At 46.6% G+C, this 26,866-nt stretch overlaps 1 protein-coding gene across 4 annotated transcripts in view; it reads right to left on the bottom strand.

The window, feature by feature from the left end:
- The window catches only part of LOC138514122 (protein NEDD1-like), a 1,166,279-nt gene that overhangs the window by 50,282 nt on the left and 1,089,131 nt on the right, over nt 1-26,866 (bottom strand). For all 4 annotated transcript variants that reach the window (XM_069629417.1, XM_069629420.1, XM_069629418.1 and 1 more), the window contains exon 15: nt 989-1,055. In XM_069629417.1, the coding sequence (XP_069485518.1) occupies nt 989-1,055 (67 nt within the window). The remainder of the gene's footprint in view (nt 1-988; nt 1,056-26,866) is intronic.

Below are 26,866 nucleotides of genomic sequence, written 5' to 3'. Positions count from 1 at the left end.
TGGGCACTTATGGGTGCCCAGATGTGGGTCTCAGCCTGTTGGGCCACGAGACCTAAGCTACACCTCACTGATTAAGCCCAAAAAGGCTGAAACATATCAAGGGTTGCTTATGGTCTCATGCAAAAGGGATGTGATTTAGCAGTTCAGAACCTTTTTGTGGTGGGGCCAAGCCCGATTTGCTTATGGTCTTACCCCTTCTTTAAAGGCTTGGCAGGCAGAACAATGATGGTCTGTGGAGGGTTGCATAGAGCAATGCTCTTGGTTATGATGGATTCATAACCTTGCAGCTATCACCTTTTAATTTTTCCCTGGTCACCCGTAGAGGGACAGGCACGCCCAGCCATGGGCCCCAGGCTTGCTGGGCCTAAAGACCCATGCTACACCTCACTGATGAGACCCATGTGACACCTCACTGATTATGCCCAATAAGGCTGAAACATGTCTGGGGTTGCTTGTGGTCTCCTGCAAAAGGGATGTGACCTAGCATTACGTAATGCACTTTTTGTGGTGGGACCAAGCTTGATCTGCACACTGTATTCACCCCGCTGTAAAAGTTTGTAAAGGCTTGGCAGGCTGAAACACCATGGTTTGCAGGGTTCCCAATAGCAATGCATGTGGTTATGATTGATTCAAAATCATCCAGCCAACATCCTTCATTTTTGCTTTAGAATCCATGAATTTCTTTTAATGTGCAGCAACCATGAGGTCCCTTCAATAAATACCAGCTACATCTCATACAGAGTCAGAAATGCCAGCTAAATACCATACAGAATCAGATGTGCCTATGTCATCATGATAACGCCAGGCATTAATCTGCACTGACACACCCTGATTGCTGTTTATAAATTTATGGATAGTGATTCAAGAAAAAGAGGAATTTGTGGGAGTATCTACTAGGAACAGGTGACATATGGACAAGTTAAAAATGTAACGTCCTTTCTTCAGTGGAATCACTAGATAGGTTTCATTTGTTATATTCGATACATACCATCTGTATATGAAACTGCCTGATCATCTCCCTTTCAAGGTGAAGAATCTCTCGATGGCATGCTTCCCTGAGACAACAACAAAAGGCAAAAACATTATTTAAAAGAATAATGAAACAAAAGCAAGCATTTTCTATATGCTGCAAATTAGGCACAGGTTCTGGTTTAAGGATTGCCTACACCCTTCCCAGATGGCACATATTATATGCTGCTAGAGGATGGTGCCCAACAATTCTTTCCTCCACGATTTGCACGCCTCTTTGTCTGCTGCCCTCATTTACATAACTGATTCATCGCTCAAATCCTATTAGTTGACACTATGCACACAAAACCCCCACAGGCGTACCCATTCCCACTTGAACATTAATAGAGCTACGACAACTCTCCCTCCCTTTTTCCTTACAAAGGCATGCGCAGCAAGGCCAACAAACATGGCAGAATGGAGACATATAAGACCACTTTACATTACATTACATTTTGCAGCCTGCAGGATCAGGCTTAAGCCAGCATAGGAGTCCCCTATATTGCACATGCTACACTCTATAGGGTCAAGATTTAGACAACGGAGCTATCCACCCACGTCAAACATTGTGAAGACCCTGAGGGGACTGCATGTCACAAGAAGGCAGAAAATGCACAGCCAAAAGGGAGAAGCAGTATTGAAGATGCAAGGCAGAATCTGGAAGCCATGTGAAAGAAGGGCAGGAAATATGCAAACACAATGGGCCAGAAATGGGCAGGAAGGGCAAACATGGACTGCCTGGTCATGGACTGTCCTCAGTATCTGAGATTCTATTTTCTTCTCACTACTAGGTTTTGCTGGTGGGTATCTATTTCCCATGGACCTTCCTTCTCTTGTCCATGCAATGGGTTATATTTTACTAGGTTTCCAGGTTCCTTCGGGTGGATCATTAGAACACATTGCCCGTTGATGAGCTTTGGGCGTTTTGATGGCTTCCTCCAGAGAGTGTTCATGTATTTATTTAATTTATTAGCATTTTTAAAGCACACAGCAGCCCTGAGGCATCGTGGCACTGTTAAAATACAGGTCTGTAAGACATAACAGGCAGAGAAACAAGTCTGGTTACATTGGAGCAAAGGAGCTGTTACAAGCATGCAGAGGGTTGCAGGTACAGTTACAGCGGATTATGAATACTTAGTTACAATTGTCAGTGTCAGGGGAATACAGTTTGAAGTCAGGTTGGTCAGTTGAACAAGGTTGTTTCGAGGCCTTTGCGGAATGTGGCAAGGCAAGTTTCAGCTCGCAGAGCGTTGAGCAGGGCATTCCAGAGTTTAGGAGCTAGATAGGGGAAGCCTATGACTACTGCCTTGGCCCTTTTGATTGAGGGAATGCATATTTGGTTAGAGGCCTTTGTGGGTTAAGGCAAGCATTTTTAATGTTATTCTTTCCTTAACTGGTAGCCAGTGGGCATCTCTCCTAGCTTGGGAAATGTGGTTTCTCTTAGGGATGTTCAGGTACGCTCTGAGCGCGTTATTTTGTACCGTCTGAAGCCGGTTTAGGTTTTTTGCAGAGGTGCCTGCTAAGAGAGTTTAACAATAGTCGAGCTTGGCACCGATGGTGGCTCTAGCAATGGAGAGGCAGTTTTGGTGACTAAGGAATGGTTGAACAGCGTTTATAAGTTTAGTGGTGTGGGCAGAGGCGGAGGCAACGGCGCTGACTTGTTTGTCCATGGATAGGGTGGCGTCTAGGTATACACCTAGGGTGTTAACAGAAGGGGATACTGAGATGGTAGCGTTTTCAATGATGAAGCGGTCATACTTTGGGTTCAGTTTACTAAGTTTCTTTTGGGCCTATGATAATGATCTCGGTTTTATCTCCATTGAGACATAAACCGTTGGTGGCCATCCAAGCCTGGATGGTAGAGTAAATCTGGAGAAGGGCTGCCAAATCATGGTCATAGAAACCTGAGAGTGGGAGGAGGACTTGAGTGTCATTGACATAGTTAGTGTAAGCTATGCCGAAGGAGTCAAGCTTGTCAAAAAGGGGCTTGGTGAAAAAGTATTAGAGTGTTGGTGCAGTGCACGATCCTTGAGGCACACCACAGTGGATGGTGGTGGGTGCTGCATTAGCTATGTCTGAGAAGACTTTCATTGCTCTTCCTTCTAAAAAGGAGGAGATCCAGGAGGTTGCATGGGTTGAAAAATGGGCAGCGCTAGTGAGGTGGGAGGTGAGAGTTTGGTGATGTATGAGGTTGTAGACCATTATCTGTAGGCAATATTCTCAGGAGTCATCTGACCCTCCTGAGGCTGCTTCCAGGCTGCTGAATTCCAGTTTCAGTCTGAGCTCCCAGATCTCTCTCAGAAGCTGCTCCAGGAGTCGCCTTTCTCTGACTTTGTCTTCCTTCTGTGGGTGACCTCTGTATCAGGGTCTAAAGGACCCCACTTCTGACAACACTCATCATAGATGGCTTCAACAACTTGAGGAATTCGGTGGAGTTTAGGTATGTGATCATTAATGTCACAAGCTCTACAGGTAAATGACAGTAGGAAGGCCAGACCAATGGGCCCTAATCTCAACCTTGTTCTTCCCGTCCACTCCCTCTACCTTAGCCCCGGCGTCCCCACTCCCCAAAAGGGTTGGGTGTAAGACTAGAGACAGTTCATATCTAGTATTACACCACATCCAGCTCTGTTCTACATTGGATCTCCTTATCTCTCTGACTTTTTTCTGTTTCCTGGGCTGGCACTTGTTTTTCCCCCACTTCCTCTGCAGTTTGGTGTACCCCAAGAGCTCTGTTCTCGGCCAACTTCACTTTTTTCTCTCTACTTCTCCTTTCTCTGCTATCATAGCCACATATGGCTTCTCATTGCACTTCTAAGCTGAAGATTCACAAATCTATCTGTCCTTTTCTAACTTTTCATACAATCTTCCCTCCTATCTGCCTGTCTTCTTGAAATCCAACAATGAATGTACTTGCAATACCTTCATCTCAACCCCTCTAAAACCAAAGCTCTGTTCTCCCCATCCTCTTCCATCTCCCATCTCCCCTTCTACCTATTCTCCTTCTCTTGTAGGATGCTGCTGGTAAATATTGGAGTACTCAGACTCCCCTCTCTCCTTTTCTTCCCGCATATCTACTATTTTTTGCGGCTTTCAATTTCAACGATTTAATATCCATAAAATATTACCCTTGCCCTCACTCTCTGCCACTAAAATTCTTATCTCAGTTTTTGCCTGCCCTCGACTCTTCTTCTGCTTCTCTCTGATGATTGGTATTCCTGCTTATCATCTAGCTCCTGTCCATTCTATCTCCAACTTCTCAGTTCATGTTATCATGTCCCTTCCCTCCTGCTCCTCCATCTCCTCAGCCCTTCATTCTTTATCCTTTCACCTGCTATTTACTTTGCTTGGTCTACAAGTGCATCTATGGCGTTGCCCCACCACATCTTTCCTAACTCATCTTATTCTATTCCCCATTTCATCTTCTCCATTCTCATTCCTTCTCCTTGCTTGCCATGCCCAAACCGCCCTATGCAGAGTCCAGGTTTTCGCTCCTTCTCCCTTCTCGTTCCAAAACTTTGGAATGTTCACCGTATTTGCTCCTCTTCCTCTATTTCGATCTGGTCTTAAGTCTTACCTTGTTTCCTCTGCAGCTTGAGGCATTTCATTTTATTTGTATAGTTTGTCAATCATCATTGTTAAGTTTACTGCTATTATTTGGTAAAGCGCTAAAGGGATTCACACGTAAATACAGGAGGCTGAAAAGCCAGGTGGGAAGGATGTTGGTACAAATGGTCTTACAACACAGCAAAAGGGATGCTCTGACGGGGGACGGGGCAGCAGGAACTACCCCCCCCCATCAACTTCTTCACCCCATCTCTGGGGTAGAATTAGCTCTAGCATATCCCCCGATAAGCCGATTACCCTGGCCAGGGAGGTTATTGGCTCCCCCAAAACCCTTATCCTGTCACACAAGGTATTAGAATGACAGATTTTGAGAGGATCGGCTTTGTGAAGTGTTATTATTCCAAAACTAAAGAAAGCAGTAATCATTTCCTCACGCTTCAGTAGAGCACTTGTCGAAAGCCTCAATATACGAGCGAAACAGGTAAACAATAGGACGTCTGCTTTAGGGAACATAAGCACACCAGGCACTTCTGAAGAGTCAACACAGGAGATGTCGGACAAGGTACAAACCTGGGTCTCGCTCTTAAGTGTGGGGAGGAAGATGCATGATCCTTTGATGGCGACAGAACAAGATCCCCAACATCTTTGTCCTTAGATGGATTTGACACCAGTGAGAACAATTTACGTTGAGTATTTATTACTATTCAATCCCATGGGCATCCAGAAGATGGAGGGTGGAGATACTAAAAGAATGCAGCGCAGTGGGGCCGACAAGACACTGATTTTTAAAAAATGTACTTGGATGTCGGATATCTGATTTGCACCGACAATCAAGTGGTCTTGCAAAAGCAAATCAGCTTTCATGGAAATAAGGCAAGTACTATGGGTAATTATTATTTTTTTAATTGTGTTACAATTTTTACAAAAAAAGAAAAGCTTTTAATCCTATTCCAGTATGATCCTTGTATTCTTTCCCTCTTTGGGCTCATTGAACAGATGAGTTCATTGTTTGTTCATTATTCGTCATGTTATTCTAACATCAGAGAGCGGAAAAAAAGAGCTACCCCTATTGCCCATCTTGTGTTCGACCCGCTTGCCAAAGTATTCCACCATGTCTCTGCGTTATAGGAGTCTTTGCTTGCCAACATTTTTGACAGATGTTGTTCTCTTTGTAGGGTGGTACCTGGACATGCCAGAAGCAGATGGCGAGAGGTTTCAATTGTATCATTTCGTGTGCAGAATCGACAGTTATTTGTAGCTGCTTGGTTCCTTCTTGCCTTCACTTGTCAGAATCTGGTTAAGTCTGAACCTTAGGAATAATCTGATTAACTTTTTATCTGGAAATTTAGCCAAAAAGTTCCTTACTGTGTTCACTTTTGCAGGAATGGTTGGAATATCACTTGTTGTCTTGTTCTGCTCCGCCATATCCAGGGTCATAATCTAACCAATTTCCTGGATTTTCTTAGTGGCTTTGTTAGGATTTATCGTCAGTTCATGGATTGAGATGTTTATATCTGACATCATCTGCGTGTTTTTTGTTGCCCATGTACTCATAACAGTGTTCCTTCCGCTTTCCATTTCTGCCTTGATGATTTGCATTATCTTTGTTTTGGGTTCGATGAGCGTTTTCCTGAAAAGCATCAATCTGTTTCTCGCGGCCAATGCCCTTAAAGATGGTAAACAGAGTTCTCACCGGATTAATGTTATAGATGTGGTTTTCGATAGGCCGAGGATCTTCCTCCAGAAAAAGCTCTCTATTTGAACCCAAATTTGTTCGGGGAGTTGTGGCAAAGCGTCGGTTCCATATAATAAGCTTGTAGTTACTTTCGATTTATAAAAATCAATCACTGGAATTAGGGAGAATCGGCATATTTATTGTCAATGGCCTTTGCCTGCGATGTTAGCATTTGTACTTTTGAAAAAAGGACTTCCTGCATTGGTTGTTCCAGAGCTCTAGTTCTGAGCGTCAGGCCTAGGTATTTAAACACCTCAACTTTTTCCAGGGCTGTTCCATTCGCAGTCCATCTCTGCTTTTTTCCTTTTTTTTATTTTCTCCAAAGACTAAAATTTTGGTTTTACTTTGTTTTATCTCTAGCTTGTTTCTTTCCAAGTACTTTATCAAGTTGTTTATTTGCCTTTGTAGGCCCACCGGTGTCATGTCGAGCAGAATGATATCGTCTGCATAGATGATTCTAGAGATCTTTATACCACCTGCTGTTGGGGGAAAAATTCTCAGCTCTTTCTCGGTGTTGGCAAAATCTGCGATATAAGCATTGTACAACGCAGGGGCCAACGGGCAGCACTGCCTCACGCCTCTGGCCGTTTTTATTTCTTCAGATAGTTCCCCTGCTTTATTCAGTCTTACTCGCATTAAGGTGCTATGATACAATGCTTGTATTGGCCCTAAGATTTCCTCTGGGCAGTTATTACTTTCCAGTTTTCTCCATAGCCTATCTCTACATACTCGGTCAAACGCTTGCACCAGATCTATTAGCGCCAGATAAACAGTTGGCCCTTTCTGGAGTGTTTTTGCTTTAATAGCACTCACCAGCAAAATGTTTGTTGCGGTCCCTGTGCCCTTTATGAAGCCGGATTGAAAGGGATCGGCCACGTCGGCTGCTTTTAGCCACGTCTGGAAGGCGTCCAAAGCCAGAGACCCAAACACCTTGCCGATTACATCCAATAGTGCAATTGGCCGGTATTGGGCTGGGTCGTCCCTTGCCCCTCTTTTGAAGAAAGGAATTACCGTGGCTTCTCTCCAAGAGGCTGGAATTTCTCTTGTGTTACATTGTTTGAAAATTTCACTCATTAAATTTGCCCAGGCTTCCGGATTATTCTTCAATTCTAAGTTGGATATCCCATCAGGGCCGGGAGCTCTTGAGTTCGACAATTTCTTGATTTTTAGTAGAATTGTTTCAAATCCTCTGCGATCCCCCATTTTGCCTTGCTCCGTGGCGAGGTTTCCTTTGTTCTTAGCTCTGGAGATTTGTATAGACTGGTAAAATGTGCGACCCATTTAGCTTCCCCAACAGTATTCATCAAGAAGTCTTCTGTTGAGCTGTTGGTGCTTCTGATGAGCGACCAGAAAGCTTTCGCGCTTTTTCCATGTATGGCTATGAGCATTTCCTCAGCATCTTTTTGATAGAGGGCATGTTTTCGCTGTGTCAGCCGGTGACTATACTGTATCTTGGCCTGCTTGAGTCTTGCTTCATTTTCCAACGTCAGAGATTTTTTGGTAATTTCTGGTTAGTCGCTGCAAGATATTTCTTTTCGCTACCAACTGTATGTTGTAGCTATGATTGTGAGGCTTCGTTCTTTCAGGATGATTTCCTATTTTTATTGTGTGAGCTTGAAGAAAAACAGTATAGTCAAATACTTTGTTATTTTTCGTTTTGATTAACGAGTTTTCAAGATACTTGTTTGTTATAGACTGGATTGCTCTCTCGGAAAGCTTCATTCTATTGCCTTGGTTTGCCGGTTCTATTTCATGTTGCATTTTTGCTTTCCTATCTCTTAAGGTTCTCCAGCATGTTTTTTGGATGTTATGGTCACTGTTGGAATTTCTGATGACTGTGAAGTTTTCTATAAGACCCAAGACTATGGGTAATTATCTTCAGTTTTCAAGTACGATGACAGGCTGAGGGTTAAGGAGAGTTGCAGTCACACTGCCTGGGGCCAAAATGTCCCACCTGACATTGTTTTTTATATTTGTTATACTCGAGCTTCCACATGGTTTGCTACTGGGTTGGGGGTAAACTGGCAGCAGTATAAAGGAGGTTCACAGGAGTGCAAAGCAGAGTTCAGAAGCATCCAAATTCACTGAGCCCACAACTGGGTATCTAGTAGAAGGGAATTTACAGTGCTTGGATCTTCATTTTGACTTTGAAGATGGGTACTTCTGGGGGTGCTGTTGAGCAGCCAAGGAACATGGCTGCTTAGTCCTAGAGCTCTGCACATCGGTGCGGTTATTGTTATGTGAGGCGGCACCATCCATCAATATTTTGCTCTGCTGTGGGGTCGACTGTGCCCACATGACACTGGTTTACCTTCAATCAACACTACTGCCTTTTAACAGGACGGCGGAGGATGAGACGATCAGGAGCTGGAGGCTGCTATGCTGCGCAGGGAGGAGGTAACCTGCACAGCCTCGCCTGGTTCACTCCCTGCGCTGCATTGTGGGTGTGATCCACACATTCCCCGCCTGCTATCTGCTGGGTCCTGAGACGGAGCGACTTGGTACCGGAGGTCTCCATGTGCCGCTGGAATCCTGCAGTCCCCGGCCCCACATTGGTGGCTAGCATGGCAAGTCTGCCAATCCCCCCACGCTTCGCCTGACTGTGACCAGGGAGCGAAACAATGCGCCACAGGGAAGAGCAGGCACCAAGTTCAGCAGCTTGATGTACAGCAGGGGACTGGAGTCCATACTCTCGCATCAGTGATACAAGGTGAGGAGCACTACCCCTCAACCCTGCCACACAGTGGTCATCTCTGGGGGACTGGTACAACGCCAGAGGCCGCCTGGCCCCTGATCCTTATATTTGTGTATTAACAGGGAGGGGGGCACACAGGACTGAGGATCCACGTCGGCTCCCCCCTTGCCATGGATTTGCCCCCAAGGTGGCCCGTAGGACATCCAATAGGGTTGAGGAGCCCCCTCATTGTGTGAACAGACAGATATTTTCCAGCTGGAAGAGCTGACCCATGCCGGTCACATATATATGAGTTGCGAGAGGGGCCTCTACCTTGTCCCAGGGAAGCAGCATGCCCTGGTGGTAGGTTTGCACGATATACAGCTCAGGGACCCTGCGGCTGGTGCGCATATTGCGCTTTATGGCCCACGGATGCTGTTTGTTCCGCCTCGCACGTACCATTACAGTGGGGGCAAATGATAACCCTTATAACTGTGTGAGACCATGGGGCTAGAACTTTTCTTCTACTGGGCCTAGGAAGTAGACCAGAGAATATCCTCTGCAGCGTGCGTCTTCCCCCCCAGCAGAGGATTTGACCAGCAACCTGTCGGCCTGGGAACAGTCTTTAGCCCTACCGACACTGGCCGCTCGATCTCTGGAGCTGTACCCCCATAACTCATGGCTAAAGGAGGAGGTGGGGGAAAAAAAATCCAGAGCGATGGACAAATTCGCAAGATCCACTCCCAGGAGCAAGCAGGGACAGCCAGCGCAACTCCAACCTGACCCAGCCATCCTGCTCCCTGGGCCGTCATCCTCACCAGATCGACAAGCATGATGGAAGCAATGTCGAAAGGTTTTGCCGCCGTACACTTGAGGACATAACGGTGAATGTGGCGTCCATTCGCTCCCAATTGGCGCAGGAGGGGCCTGGATTACAGAAGCGGAGACAAGGATAGGGGCCACTGAAGACAAAGTACATGCTCTCCAGGATGCTGTGGCCATGAAATTTGTCCAAAACAAATGCGATGATCTTGAGTCACATCACGCAGAAATAACATCTGTGTAGTTGGGGTAGCGGAGGACGCCCTGACTCGTACCATGAAATCAGCTGTGGAAAACCTGCTCAAAGACCTACTGGGTCACCCAGAACTTTCCCCCTTCTTTGCTGTGGAGCATGCCCATCGTGCCCTGGCCCCCAGACGCAAACCGGGTTACTTTCCCAGGCCCATCATAGCGAAGATATTAAGTTAACGTGACAGGGAGCACCTACTGCGCTTGGCCCGGGAGAGGAAAGAACTGAGATTAGGATCCCAAACCATTCGCTTGTTCCAGGATTTCTCACTCCCTGTGCAGCATGAGCACAGACGGTTTATTGGTGTAAAGAAAATGTTTCGGGAACACAACATACAATATGCCATGTTGTTTACAGCTAGACTGTGGTCTGTGGTAAATTACTTTTTACATTCCCGAGCAAAGCTGTGAAATTCATCGAAGCTCAGATTTCCCATAGGAAATCCCATCGCTGGGCCTGCTAAGGGGAATATACTTGGTTGGCCTAGTATGGATGTGCACTAGTTGCACAGTTCAGGCGAATTGGGCAGAGTAAACACTTAAAATACTGGCAATTGAGTGCTCAGACGGCATGTTCTTAGGTTGCACAGAATTCTGGACTAATGGTAAACACAGTGTAAATTATGGAATAACACATGTTATGGCACAACAGCTGAGATTGTGTTGGAATGTCTGTGGTCTGGGGAACTTCACTAAAACACGGAGGTAATATACTATATATAAAGACACTGGGCAAATGTTTTATTCCTGCAGGAAACCCATGCCAAAGAAGGAATATGCCGTAGTATTGCCCCTACATGGGGGAGGAATAGGTACTTCACCTCCTACTCCTCACAATCCAGCAGAGTCATGATACTTGTACATAAGGCCCAAAAATATGTGGAAAAGAAAGTACCCAGCAGTAAGTGGTGGTTCATTGAGTCCTTGAAGGAACGGAATTAGTTCTTGCAAACACATACGGCCCTAATGTTGAATACCCTGAGTCTTTTGACCTTATTGGAGGAATCATGTCCGGTTACTGTGGAATACCCATAGTATGGGGAGGAGATCTCAATCTGATTTTAGACCGTGCACTAGCCATAACAAATGCTGCACCCAGGCCCCAACCCAGAGCTGCCTGCCGTCTGCTATACCTTATACAACCACTAGCCTTGTGCGATGCATGGCGCATGACACACCCACAGACGAGGGACTATACCTTTTATTCCTCAATGCACGACATGTTGTCCTACATTGATATGTTTCTGATATCCAGTTCATTTATGGGGAAAAGTACTTGATGCCGACAAAGCCTTGCACATTGTCTGACCACCCCCCGGTGATGCTTTAACTGAAATTGTGCAGGAGCAACTCAGGGTACGCTTGGAGGTTTAAGTCAGAAGCTTTGATTGAAAGATATAGTATTCCGGGCAGTAATTAAGGCTGACATTGATACCTTTTTCATCTGTAATGCAGTGGATTCCACCTCCCTTGGTATTAGATGGCAGGCATTCAAGGTCTAGATAAAGGGTATGGCGATATCGAGGGAATCTTAAGTCCTCAAAAGCATTAGAAGGGACTGGGAGGAATCTGAGACTACACTTAAAAAGCTTGAGATTGAATATTCCTGTTCCCCAGATTCCTGTTCCCGGCTGCTAGTGCCAATGCGGATGGAATTGGAAAAATTCGAGGCACACGCCCAGAGGGAAATCTGTTATTTTTCCCTCCCACAGGCGGCTAGAAGATACGGGGAGGGGGACAGACCAGGTAGACTAGGGCCAGGAGCGCTTTACAAATAAAATAAATACAAATACAAACTCTGGCGATACTAGTTCAGACAGAGAGAGCAAACCCAGGTGGACTGTCTTCTGGATGAACGAGGTAGCACTAAATGGACAGATGGCGAGGGGGTTGGAACATTCCGTGACTTCTACAAAACACTATACACTGCAGAACTGTTCAGAGGGGAACAAACCAGTCAGTCATTGCTAGAACATATCCCACTGTCACACCTTAACCATCAGACCAGGGTGGAGCTCGAGGCCCCCATTACACTTGAAGAAATCATGGCGGTAATCGCCAACTTACCCAAGGTGGCCCCCAACCTTCTCTGGGTTTGGGAGGAATTGCTTTGTGACTCTTCTGCCTGAGTCGCTCTGAGAGGGCGTGATGACAGTACTTAAACCTGACAAACCTAGCAATGAGTGTGGCTCCTATAGGCCCCTATCGCTCATGAACTGTGACACCCAAATCTACGCTAAGGTCCTGCCAACCGCATTCTCCCACTGATGCCATATCTGCTCTATTGCGATCAGGCTGGGTTCGTTCCTGGAAGATCTACAGCTTTCAATGTTAGGCAGCTGTTTGACATCATGGCCAGAATAGATCCAGAGGTTAGTGCTATTGCGGTGACTATTGATGCTCAAAAGGCCTTCGATATGGTATTGTGGGAATATTTACTAGTGGTTCTCAGGAAGATGGGTTTTCGGCCAGCCATGATACAATATAATAAACTGTTATATACACAGCCTTTAGCCAGAGTACTGGTTAATTTATGCATATCCAATCAGTTTCAACTAGAAAGAGGCGCTCGGCAGGGCTGTGCCCTCTACCCGATCTTTTTCGCTCTGGTCTGAGCTCATGGCGGACTTCATCAGAGAACGCTCTGGCTGGCCCTCCCGAAATGATCTCCCTGTACTCGGACGATGTGTTGTTATATGTTAAAGACCCTCATACTAACCTGGACCCATTCCTTGATGACATTAAACTAATTGGGGAATTCTCCAGCTTCTATGAACTTTTCCACATCAGAAATGTCCCCACTGACAGATAATACTTGTGAACCTCCTGGCTCCCTCCCTCTCCGATGGTCCCCCGACCACATTAAATATCTGGGGGTAGTGGTCTCCAGAAAACGCACCTCCTTGCTACGTGACAATCACAAAGCAATCATTACCCACGTGGAATGAAAACTCAATAGATGGAAATCTCTCCCACTATCGGCTCTCCCTAATTAAAATGACCTTACTGCCTAAGATATTATATACGTTTATTAATGTCCTATTAATGTCCAACTATGGGCGGCAAAGTCTTACTTTGCCAAGATGCAGGGACTATTTGCACAATTTCTATGCCATTCCGGAACGGTCCGGAAGAAGTGGGTGGATATGGCCTTCCCATACGAGAAAGGTGGATTCTCAGCCCCCCATCTGGAAATATATTGGATAGCTGTCCAGGCCAAGTTAGCCACATTCTGGTATGTGGTAGAACATCCCACATCCCAGGTCAAATCAGAAACATTAGCAGAGGAATGCTCAGATCTTAAGACATTGCTGCTGGACCAATACTACAATGACAACTTCCCATTCGATCCAGTCGCCTCTATGCTGAAAGCTTGGCGAGCGATATTTGCCCTTACAGGGGCTCCTCGCCCTTATTATAGATGGCTCCCATTATGGAAGTTCCCGGAACTAGGACCAACATGGGATGGGGCGGTGCAATCAAGGTGGGAGGGTTTGGGATATAGAGCACTGGCGGATTTATACACTGAAGGGAAATTCATTACACCCACTACAGGAAGCCTGGGCATGAGGGTTCTGGAGGTGATCTGCTCCAATACTAACGGATCTGCTCAGCAGTGACCACCAGATGGCCCCTATGCCCCAATTAACCCCCTGGGACACCGCAACTGGTGTATATAGTTAACTCCGGGGATTGCAGACAAATCCTCTCCACCCTCTATAAAATGGTATTGAACAAAATGGTCCCTCCATCCTCACACACACAGACCCGCTGGTCGGAAGAAATGGGATTGGAACTTACTGTCGCCCAAGGGTCACACATGTGTTTCCAAACCAGGAGGGTATTCCTCAGTTTTAGATACAAATTCATGCAATTCAAAATATTAAATAGGCTATAGTACACCACTGCCAGACTAACCAAGATGTTTCAATCCGAGGAGCAGGTCGTCCCTAGATGAGAATATGCCCCAGCGGATCACCTACATATGTTCTGGGAGAGTCGCCACCTAAGAGACTTCTGGAACAAAATCCTAGATACCTTGTGTTAGGCAGAATTACATGCAGCACCCTTTGGGAACACTACACACAATTAAGACTACATGTGTAAGCACAATCTCACCTTTGGTACAAGCCTGTACTACTCAGTTATGTGGAAGCAGTGGCTGAGCAGCCAGACTTATCTCAAGAGGGATTTGAGCAGTACAAAATGTTACACAAAGGACTTGCAATAACAGTAGTTCAAACAAACACTATTCAAGGTTTCTTGTTAAAAGAATTTACATTTATTTACACAGTCAGTTGGAAAACATTCCACTAGGAAAAATCAGCTCAATATCACACTATAATACACTGCAGAACACAACCAATAAGTTTCTGAACAAGTTAGGCTCCCCTGAAGTGGGAGCAAAATGGCACTTCAGTAACTTTTAAAAGGGGTCGAAAGACACAGTTTAAAAGAATTAAAGCACAATTGCGTTTATAGGCAGGACAAATAGTTTCAGTTCACTACAACAGGCAATTCTATTCAATAGGCCTGGGCCAAAGTCAATGGTTCAGTGTCTTGGACAGGATAGCACAGTTCTGGTAGTAAACGGTTAAGTCTTTGCCGAGGATCTTAGAAGTAGTTTGCCAGAAAAAGTTATATGTCGGATTAGGAGCGAACAAGAATCCAAAGTTGGGAAAGTTTCACAAACGTTCACTGTGGCAGAAAGGATTTCCACACCGCGTTTGCGCAGTACCTTAAGTATGAAGTAAAGCTGTAGCTGAGGCAGTTGTTCCTGGCAGTTCCTGCAGATCTTGCTGTTCCTGAGCTTCAGTCATGGGGACAAGAAGGAGGACGTTGGGAGGTTCTTGCACTGCCCAGGGAAGAGGCCACAAGCTTGGCAAAATGTCGGTTTTAAGGTGGGAGTGCCTTAAAGTCCACAAACTGGTATCCTTCTAACTGGCTTTCCGGTACAGCACTCTGATGAAAATTCGACCAGTATGGAGACGGTGTCAAGGTGGCTTACGAGTTGGTTGTTCCCACCAACTCAAGGGAAGAAGTCGTCCTTTAAGGAGCTTCTCTGACAATGGAGTGTCAGGCAATTCAGACTTGCAGCAGGGCTTCACCGGGCAAACCAACGGTCCAAGAGTTGAAGCAGTCGTCATCCTTCAGCTCGACTTCGGATCTTTCGTTCCAGTGGTCGACTCTGCCTTCCAAATCCCAGAGACCTGCTTTCAAACAGTTTTCTCCCATTCATCCCAGCCTAGCTGTCACCCACCCAGCAGGGTGGCTGTCCTTGCCGGACAGTCAGCCAGCCAATCACGCCAGAGTGCATTCAGGTCTACTAGGAGACTAAGCACAGGGAGTTTCGGGCACTTGCTTCACATCCTGCCCACCCCAGACACTCAGGCGCCAGAGGAGGGCTGCAGCACTGAAGCCTGCCAAAGGGCATCAAACAAAGGGACCAAACCTGGTTTGGCGTGCAGAGTTAAACACAAGAAGGACCTTTCCTAAAAGAAACAGCAAAAAAAGATGACTGGAGTCTGTTTTTAGAAAGGGGTCTTAGGCGCCATATTGAAAAACATGGCTGACCAGATTTTTAGTGTTCGCGGTCGGGAAAAATCATGGTAGTTTGTTCTAAAACCACTGCCACCAGCCATTTCAAGAGGAAAGAGTAACATTTGACTGTTACACGAGTGTTTAGACACAGGGGGTGCTAGGCAGCCCTTCCTGCACTCTATAGGAAGATAGTGTGTGCTGGGTCTATGAATTTAAAAAGACTAGCAAAGTCAATTTAACTTTATATGCTCTATGCTCTGGGAGACAGTAGTCAGTCCCAGAGAAGGTATTTAAACCTTCGGGAGTCTGAAAGACACCCCTGTGCCACTGCACTGAAGGTGCTGTGTGACACACAAGAACAAGATGATGCCTATTGAGTTATATACAACTCCATATCCAAAGAACACAAAAGTAAAACACACATCAAAACACATGAAAGAGCGGGAAAAAAGGCTCACACTCTTTCCAGGTCGAAATTAAAATCCTAGAAATCCAGAAAAGTTGCTGGGGGTCTCAAAAGGTAAGGGAAATTAGCACATTCTTGAGAATTCTCTCTAACACCTTGTCCGGGGTGGTGAGATCCACATTGGAACGGACTCCACTTGGGACCTTTTCGGCATATGGTCAGATCTGTTGGGCAAAAGTCGCAGCGCGTTTGTAAAAATGGGTTGCATGATGGCTAAACAAAGCATCCTCTTGAAGTGGTAGGATCAAAAAAAAACCTGGGGAGAAAGAATGGTTGTTGGCATTGACCTGGGCTCAAGAAACAGAACCAATATGTGGGCACATTGCCCCTTTCATCCAGACCCAGAGACACATGGGTTCAGTTTCGCTCCTACTTGGCTGAAATTGCAGCTGCAGATTAGGGGATAACTTGATACAATTAACAACTTATGTACTGCTATTGCTTGTATTTAATACACAGTCTGTGTTTATTCCACATTTTTAAGACCATGTGATTATCTGTGTACATGCTCTACTTGCTTGATTCCATGTGCTCTCCGTTTGTACCCGCTAAATTGCAAATAAAAAAATAAAGGTTGAAAAAAAGAAGAAAATGGGTACTTCTGTGATGCTTGCCAATGTTTATGCAGTTTGCTAACTGTTATTTAGATAACTACGGTATTCAGAGGCACAGATTTATCTACAGTGGTTCTCTGGGGAACTTGGACACAACAAATACTGTAACTCTTGTGACCTTCACTGGCTCTTTTGAAAACATTTCCTGCCACTTCCCGCTCTCCCCAACAGACACAGTCATTTTTCACCTCATCTACAGACCATCCAATATCAACACCTCCTGTATCAAAGACTTCACAGACTTGGTCACCACCATGTCTCTAATGTATGCCAGCAACATCTTCCATGGCAACTTCAACATCCCTGACAACCCAGCAACCAAGCTAATAAAGAAAGATCTCCACTGCCTACTATCCAGATCGATTGGTAAAACCATCTGGCAATCCCCTTTGAGATTAGTCACATTATACTTTTCAAGCAAAGCCATTGTAAACCCAGCAAACAAGCCTTCAGATCATTTGAGAACTTTCCAGTGGAGGCTTCGACGGAAGACCTCTCCAAACTAAACCTCACATGGGAGAATCTAAATCTGACAAACGAGGACTGCAACTTGCTTCACCAAGAACTCAACACCACCATCACAAACACTAACCCCCAGGCCACAGTTAAACAATGCACCATCAAGCCTAAACCTTCCATGCCTCTGTACATTCAATAACTCATCTTCAACAAATGAACAATCAGAAAACAAGAAAAGAATTGGCAAAAATGCTGCAGCGCATATGACCTCGCCATGCTCAAGGAACTCTATGCTACACGCAAACGACTGATCACCACTGCCAAAACACCATAGTCAAGGCCACCAATGAAAGCAGAGCCCTCTTCAAAGCCATCAACCACTGCATCAACTCTCTGCCTGACCCTACTGTATCGCACTCCATTGAAATATCCACAGCCATGAACTCTTTCTTCATCAACAATATCAGCATGATCCATCAGCACAGACACCAACCCCACAACTGGCAGCACACTACACATCCCAGCTTGCAAAACCACACATACCTGGACAACTTTCAGGACACCAAATATGGAAGACCTCACTGCCACCCTAGCATCCCTCAAGGCAACATTGTATGAAGATGACATACTCCCTGGCTCTTTACTCAAGACCCTTCCAACTGAAGCACTCCTCTCTTAGCTGACAATCATCAACAGCTCCCTAACTCATGGCACTGCCCCATCAACCATCAAGACCAGAAAAATCCTCCCGCTTTTCAAGAAACCAGCACTGGACCTGGATTACCTCAGCAACTACTGCCCCATCACCCATCTTCCATTACTAGGTAAGATCCTTGAGAAAGCAGTAACCAAGCAACTCCTCCAGCACATCAAAACTAGTAAGCTCTGTTAGAGCCTCCACTGGGAAGTTCTTGAATGATCTGAAGGCGTGTTTGCTGGGTTTTTGTTGGATTTGCTTGACTGATGTGGTGCGACTAAAGTCAAAGTGGATTGCCAGATGGTCTGACCAGTGGAGCAGGTTTGGAGAGCTGTGACGGATGGCGGGCAGGGTGGTGATGATGAGGTCAAGGATATTACCTTTCCTGTCAGTTCCCATCTGTGTGCTGTGAGAAACCTTAAGGTGTCTCACTCGCTAGTCCCTGGGGATCTGCCATCTAGGTGGCCAAGACAAGGCCATCGCTATTGGATCCAGTTCTTGGGGGTGGACCCGTGCAGGAGGATCAACTGGATGGAGGGTCCTCGGGGAGTGGAAGGGGGACACCAACGGGTGAAATGCGGTACCCCTTCCTTATAACACCTTTTCCCCATCCTACCCCGTAGGATATTCAAAAGTCCCAACCCCCTTTCCCTAGACGAACATTTTCCTACACTGTGAAAGACAACGGACTAACACCAGAGCCGTTTACCTGACATGTCCCAACACAAGGGTCAGGCAGAGTCAGGCAATTGACAGTAACTTCACACACATGACGGCCCTTTCCCTTCCCCACAGGGATAAAAGGCAGAGCACTAGTGCACACTTTGAGCAAGGGCAAACAAACGAGGAAGCAGCTATTCCGGACTGGCAGTTCAAAGGGAGGAGAAAGGCAGCGAAACCCGGACAGACAACAAGGAGGGAATTGCCCTTGCCCTTTTCAACTGAGACCCGCAAAACCTCTGAAAGGGAAATTATAAGACCAGGAAGTCCAGCTGGCATGTGACAGGTGTCAATGGCACATGGGGCCTTCCCACGCTGTTAGCCAAACCAGGGAGAAGTGCTTGCCTCCATGGTGCCGTTTTGACTCCCCAGACAAGAAACTCCAACAGTTTAGCACAGCTGTTGAGTCGGAGAGGACTGATGGACTGAAGTCTCGGGAGGCTAGCTCAGGGGCAACGTGCTTGCCTTGGGAGCAAGTCGACAGAGCACAACAGGTTCGATCCTTGGGTCTGCACTTAGAAACCTCTGGATATTACGCACGTTATAAATAACCCATCATATCATAGTAAACCGAACAGTGCTGGGCCCAAGGTTGCAGGTGGCAGCATTGTTGAACAAAGAACTTGTGTATTTTAACTTTAAAAGAAACCCCAGTAAAGGTCCAGATGCAGCGTGGTGCGGCACCACTGGGGTGCTCATTTGAAGGTCTCTGACTGAAGCTTTTCTGCTTTGTTTTGTTGAAACTACGAGAACCAAGATACCTTAGGAGAGGCCAGCATGAAGTGTCCAAGTGGTCCTACAAGGGTCGAGCAAAACACCTCAAACACATAAAAGTCTTTGACACATTGAGGAAAACTGAGTGAACTGTGAAATTGGCAAATGTGACCCCGACTGAGGATGCCTACGAATTGGGGGTAAAAAGTGATATACCCGTGAACATTGTGGCGACAAGTGTGAACCCGGCTGAGGGATGTCCACAGTGCACAGTGAATAGTTGTTTAAAAAGACATTGAGACTGTTGAATGTTACGTTTTGAGTGAAAGGCCGTAGTGAACCAGAATGAGGGAGGCTAACACAGAGAAGGATCAAAGCCCGGCTCAGGCGGTACAAAGGTGAAGAGTAATCGCCCAATGTAAAGATTTATTGAAGACAATTTTATGTTTGTTGTTTATTGGTCGTCAGGCCTTCTAAGGCAAGAGACTTTGCATAAAAGAGATTTGGCCCCAGAAGGTCCTGTTATCGTTGAAAGAAACTGTAACCTCGTGCTGGCGAGGCCCAGGAGTGTGCTGTGCTAGAAAATCCCACCTTGTCCCGTGCTAAAGACACGGGGAAGGGAGACCGCAGCCATACCATCCTGACTTATCACCTGATGTTAGAGAAGCAGGGGTTCTGGTCCTGGGTCCGTCTGGGCCGAAAAGGTCCAAACAGGGAATGCCCTTTTCTTCATCTGCGCTTAATTGTCATGATGCCTACCGCCGGAGCACCAGGCAAGGCCCAGCACCCCCGGGAGCAGGCATCACGCCCCCGGGTAAAAGCCCAGCGGCCCTTTATAGGGGCTCTTTGGACTCTGTCCTGGCGCCGTTGGCGCCAGGCTCATGTTGGACATCAGTCCTGGCGCCATAGGCCCAGGCTCATAAGGGGAAGTGTTTGGTGCACTTACCTGAAGCAAACCATGCTGCACACTCACCTTATGCAGACCATGCTGCATGAAGAACCAAGCCAAATGAGGCTTAGGAGGGACTATTTTTCTGAAGTAACTATTTTGTTACTTGGGTGGGGCTGTGGAAGAATACTCACCTGGAACTTCTTCCAAGGCTATTTAAGCCACGCCCGGACAGCCACACGTGCTTCGCGTTGTTCTGCATCCCAGCAGCTGAACGCTCACCGTGTCTGCTCCTGCACCTGGACTCCAGCCACGCCCGCCTCGAACCTGGAACACCTGTAAGGAAAGAAGAGAAGAGAAAGGTGAAAACCAAGAACTTATTCAACCTTCTTACCTGCATCCGGAATCTTCACGCCAGCATTCCTGAAGGAAGACTTCCATTTAAAAGCACTGCGTTGCTCGCTGCAGCGCCGCGCTTCACTCACCTGTTCCCGAGACGCCGCCCGGCTCCATCGCGGCTCTCAGCACCGGTCGCCACATCTCTGCACCTAGGGGAGAGAAGAAGAGACAAAAGGTGAGCAAGGGAACACAAGAGGAAAGCCGAATTTTCAGCCATATTACTTACCGGCTTTTCTTGGTGAACAATTCGACATCTCGGGTCGGCGCCGCATCTTTGGCAGGTACCGCACCCCAGCCCCTATGGGGAAAGGACAAAAGACATTACTGGGGAATTATAAAGACATTTAGAGGGGTCGCCCTCATCACTAACTCACCTGATTTTACCACCAGCAATTTAACCCTTCAACGCATCGCCTTTGTTCTGCACCTGAAATAAAGGACAGATCACAGGTCAGGAAAAACAACATAAAGGAGGCTCACACTTGAACTTTTGCATCTTCATACTTACGGCGTATCGCTCAGAAAAGTCAAGTGGATTTGCCAGCGCCATTCTGAAAACCAGTGAAGTAACTGGACGAACGCGTGCCCCTGCACCAGAAGCAGGATGGAGAGTTCATCCTTCCAAACCATAAGGTGAGCTTAAACCGGGGGTTTTGGAGGAAGTCGGAGAAGAACGAAGGGGGAAAGAGGGGAGCAAGCACACTATTCAGCAGACAGTTAATCCCCTTTCTCATCTGCAGAAGGATATTCCTACGGGCCAGACAAGCAAGATTTGGGGGTCCTACTCAATCGGTGGTCCGAATTCTGCGCATCACGGTTGAAGAGGCCACAGCAACCCAGACCAGCGGGAGCCAGGTGAGCGTTACATTAATGTCCGACGCCCAGACGAGTGATGCCCTTGATCTGACCTGAAGTGGTATCTACCAGTCAAGAAAGCTGCCCTTCTTGGGGTGCACAGTGGTGCAGATGCAATATGCTGAGTGAGTGTAACTATTTCACTGGATAATCTGTAAATATTCTGTGTTGTGTACTGTATGATCTCTTTTTGCTCCACGGTAGTCAGTGGTTTGGTAGTTGAGTTTCTCTTGTCCAGTCTCTGCCGGCAATGCTGCACTTCCTGTTTGCAAACTCACATGTTTTATTCTGGCATAAAACGCACCTTGCAGGGGAGGGCAGCGACAAGCCTCTATATGTAAAGATTCTGATTGTGGGTTTTATTTACTTGGGCTTCGGCTTCAGCAGTTGAAATTATGACACAGGCATCGCATTGACCAAGGCCCTTGTGTCAATTATCACTGGCACTTGTACAGAGAGGACGGTCACGGAATAACAGGGTTGTCTGCAGCACCTTTTAATCCCTTGGTAGACTGTGAAATGAAGAAGACATCCTCGAGCTATTCGTCGTCAACCATGGCAGGGCCTCACCATCTGGGTGTTAATTGGTTAAGTATGCCACGGACAGGGCACACCTTGGCAAAGTGGTTCAATTTGACACACCTTCTGTAGATGTGGCCGGTCACTAAGCAGTACTGAGCATGTGTCAGGGAGTCCCCACAGGCATCGCAGATAGCGCACTTTGTCTTGCCTTAATGTAGGGGGTCGATGGCTGTGAGACTACTCACTTTTGTGCAACGTCGCAAAGGAGGCTTGGCAACCATTATATAGGCTTCTTCCACGTGGGGAGCTTTAACAGTATCCTATGAGTCGCACGGATTGATATTAAATCATGAGCACAGCCCAACTCCAGTATGCAACACAAGGTAATATCGTTCTTTAATATCTGTCACTGCAGCTGAGAGGAGGTGCAATGTTGAATCATCAATTTATCACCAATGGTATTTCATCAGTTTCATCTTGCAAGACACAGGTCATGGTGAGCTGGCAAAGCTGAGCCTGAAAGGCATCCAGTGACTTAGCAGGACCTTGATGAGGCTGTCATAGGGGAAACCTCTCATAGTGTTTGTTGACTAACAGACAGAAGTAAGTATGTAGGGCTTCTTTGGTCGCCATGTAGGAGTCATCTCTGGGTGGCAACGTTTTAAATATTTGATGCACTTCCCCACCAGCTTAGAACAGCAACATGAATCTTTCGGCTGCATCATCATCCTCCGGGGCCACTGTGAAAATTATCTCCACATGCTCTTTTATGGCCGGAGCACCAATGTACATAAAACACTGGCACAGGTTTGCCAGTGATCGTGCAGTGGTCTGCAACACCTGGGACAACATGTGCGCCCCCGCCCCCGAGGGACCTGGATGATGAACTGGAGGTATCACAGAAGAAAAGGATAAATCATCATCTTCATCCATGGTCATTCTGGTGGTGAGCAGTCTGGCTTGGGTGGTGGAGGTTGACAGAAACAGGCGAGCTGCTGTGTGGTTGTAAACAGGCCTGTGCCAATTGGAACCAATGTGGGTATGAAATGTGTCAAATAGGGCGGGGTCGTATGAGCACCAGAGGTCAGGCCACCGACTCCTCCCTGGAGGCTTACTCACTTTGAACAACATAGGGGCCAGACAAGGCCTTTGGTGATCAGTGCCCAGGACAGAGCATGCTGTCCTGGACACTGGATCTGGTGGGAGAGCCATCCCTAATATAACGCATGCCTAGTGAAGCTGTGCTCCATCCGTGACATTAGGAGGAAAGAGAGCTATCCCGTGCAGGCTTCTGCAGGCAGTCTCAGTCCGGTCGATGTGCACCTTTGTGGCACAATGATGGCCGGGAGGACTGGAAACTGCCCCAGTCAACTGTGACAAGGTTAATACACTGGCCTTGTCAAGTAGGGATGGTTATGTGGGTATGGGAAGCCTATCCGGGAGCCAGCCTAACCAAGTCCTGCCCATAAGGTGGATGGGGGCTATGGACAGCACCCCAATTCATTTCCCCCACCCTTGTGCTAAAATGTTTGTGTGCAGGCCACAGTTAACTTTAACCATACCTCTTATGCAAGATACCTGCCAGTTTTTCTTTTTTTATTTCATGTAAAAATAGTTCCAAACCAGAAAATTATCTGGAGATGCCATGCAAGGAATACAACACCCGTGTTACACCCAGAAAGCCAGGGCAAAATGCAGACCCATTGACATACCAGAGAGCCACCCCAAAGACACAAGGAGAGCAGCAACAGAGCACATCAGGGCCACAAGCACCAACAAGCAACAGAAAGAGGACGAGCCACAGAACGGGGGCAACGTCTCGTGTAGCAGATTGCAGAGTTATGATACACCATCAGGAAGCTCCAGTGAGCCCACGCTAGAACAGAGTTGCCTCCTAGACCACAGGGAAAGAGAAGGGAAGCAGACCCTCTGCTCCCTAAGAGACTTACTGAAAGGCCCAAAGCACTGGGGTCCGGGAACACAAACTTGGACAATGGGCGTCCTGGGCCGTCATCTCCAGGATGTGACAAGCCTACATGAGAAAATTGGTAGTGCCTAGCCCCATTTCAAAATTTTCCCTCACACAGATATGACTTATCCTCACATGGAGATTGGGGATCTAATCTCCAGACAGGAAGTGTGGATTTTCAGAGGTGGAGAATGACCAAGAGACCAGCAGAAGGAAGGCGAGAGCAGCGGCTTGGGGAGAACAGGTGAGTCATTGGTTAAGGAGTGAATGTGGCAAAGTGCACTCTAAGTGCAGTTATTGCAGCGGAGTGAGCCGTACCTGCGTGTGCTGTGATTGCGATCCCTCTGCTGTTATTAGAAGCTGTGTGTGAGGTGCGGTGAGCAGTTGTGAGACAAACTCACTGTCCTTCCTCTGTGTTTACAGCGATCCAAAGAGAAGAAGAGGAAAGGGATTTAAATCTGCTGGCAGTGTGAAGTGACCGCGATGTGCGCACACCAAGTGCAGTTATTGCAGTTGCTGCAGGAGGTAGGCTCTAGGGCAAGTGCCTTTTTTATTATGAACAAATATGTGCTACGAAGCAAGACTGCTTCATATTCGGGGGCAATTTGTAATGCTGGTTGTTCAGTGATGGAGGATCCATAAGTATCACTTTTGACACACCCCAGACGAGAAGGTAAGCTGCGGCATAGTAAATATTTGACAACTATTCCATTGGAAGGAGAGACGTTAAAAAGAAACTACTTGAAAAAGACTACTTGCAACTCACAAGGGCCTGATTGCGGGCCGCCCACTTTATGTTTGGGTTTAGAAGCGGGTGAGGAGACCCATTGATACAGAAACAGAGTGTCTATCTATGCATATGGCAGAATTTATTTCGGACACATCCCTTTTGGCTCCAGGGATAACGCGGAAGTTGGCTCTCATGATTTCTCCCAATATTATCACTGAACCATTAGGTGGTGAACAGGTATTTTGGTTTCTAATGCTCATGAAACCAGGACGCATTTGCTAAATACCACCCTCACTCCTAATTATATGAAAAAACTCCAGACCTCTTTAGATCACCTGATGTGCCATTAGATTTGGATGGGAGCTTGGAGTCTACAAACAATAATGAGGATTGTAATCAGAGGAACTCTATAATACTCCTATCAATAAGGTAACTGGAACAACTAGATCTGCATTCAATATTGTATTAAGCTCCCTTGTGAGGGTATATATGAGAATATAAACTATGATCTGAGAGAAATAAAACCCAGCTAAAAACTATTAGTTCAAAGTTTATCTTTGTGGACGGCTTCATTACTGCTCAATCTTCTGTGAGGGGGTGTTAGGCAGAATCCTGTGCAGTGCCCTTAGGGACCACTACACACAATTAAGACTACAGGTGGCAATACAAGTTTTACCTTTGGTACAAGCCTGTACTATGTCAGAGTGGTAGCAGTGGCGGAGCAGCCAGGCTTATCTCAAGAGTATATGAGCAGTAGCAGAGATTACACAAAGGGACCACAATTACTGTGACTCAAGCAAACACGGACTCAAGGTTTCAGGTAGAAAAATATAAGTACATTTATTTTTAAACCATTCATTATAAACACAATACTTCTATTAAACTCAAATGAAAACCACACGTTAAATATACTACAACTAATCAATTCACTTTGTACAGTAAGTCTCAAGGTAAGTACCCTGTGTTTGAATGAACCAGTTTTACAAACAAAGCATGTTACCGCGAAAACGATTGCGATCACTTTTTGACAGTTCGATCTACTAAACAAACGCGTATCCGTGACATGAAATGCTACCGGGGCAAAACACACTTAGCACCTGAGATACCCAGAGGGAGTTGGAGGCAAAAATCACAGGCAATATTTTGGTTAGGCAGGCAGAATCAAGAAGCATTCAAAGACAGGAGTTCAAAAGTCAAAGGGCCGGAGCCAGGGTCGAAAGACACCGGGGCCAGTTGCCGAAGATCACACGGTCAGACACTTCATGATTCAACGTAGCTAAAAGTACTTCGATATTGTCAATGTTCGGAAGCAAAAGCTATAAGAAGGATATTGTCAATGTTCGGAAGCAAAAGTTATAGGAAGGAGGGAAGACAAGGTCAAGCCTTGGAAATGAAGAAAAAGAGATTCATCCAGTTTCCTCAACAGAACACAGTACTTTGTTCCAATGGTGCAGCGGGTGCCCTCGCAGTTGTTCCTGTTGGTTTCCCGCAGACCCACGATTCCTGGTGCTTCGTTGTGAAGGACGACATCTGAATGGGGTCTGCACCACACAGGATGAAGCCGGCAGCAGCGACAAGGAATAAAAGGTGCGCTCCTTAGGCTCTTCAGGTGGCTATCCGGACCACTACAGCAGTGCGCAGCTATTTCGACCACGGAAGAGGATCCTCTGGCTGTAGAAGATGAGCTAGTTATCCCCACCAAGCTCAAGGGAAGAAGACTCTGGACTGGATCTTCTGAATCGTTGAAGGGCAGATAGCTCAGGACTGCAGCAGGGCTTCACCGGGACGGGGTAGTTGCAGCAGCCGTCGTTCACTCAGCTTCTCTTTGGTTCCTTGTAGTTCCGGTGGGGACTCTCTCTGACTTCTAGCCCAAGAGACCTGTCTTTTATGCGAAAAACTCCCATTCACACAGCCTGGCTGTCAATCACCCAGCACGGGGGTTGTCCAGCCCGAACAACTACCCTGGCCAATCATGACAAAGTGCGACTTGGGTTTCCTAGGATACCCTGTGCAGGGGGTGACTACACCCCTCCCTCACATTCAGCCCACCTAGACACCCAGGCGCCTGGTGGAGGGCTTCTGAACAGAAAGCCCGCCAAAAGACGGTGAACAAAGAAGGCGAACCTAGTTTGCCGCGCAAAGTAAAACACGAGAAGGACTTTAACAAAAAGAAATGGCAAATAAACCCAACCGGAGCCAAAAGAAAGACGATTTGGTCAAGCGGGTTTATGTTCGA

The sequence above is a fragment of the Ambystoma mexicanum genome, chromosome 12, assembly GCF_040938575.1.
Source record: "Ambystoma mexicanum isolate Mex_15411 chromosome 12, UKY_AmexF1_1, whole genome shotgun sequence".
Taxonomy (NCBI): Eukaryota; Metazoa; Chordata; class Amphibia; order Caudata; family Ambystomatidae; genus Ambystoma; species Ambystoma mexicanum.
Note: the sequence above shows the minus strand (reverse complement) of the source record. Positions and strands in the feature narration are given on the sequence as shown.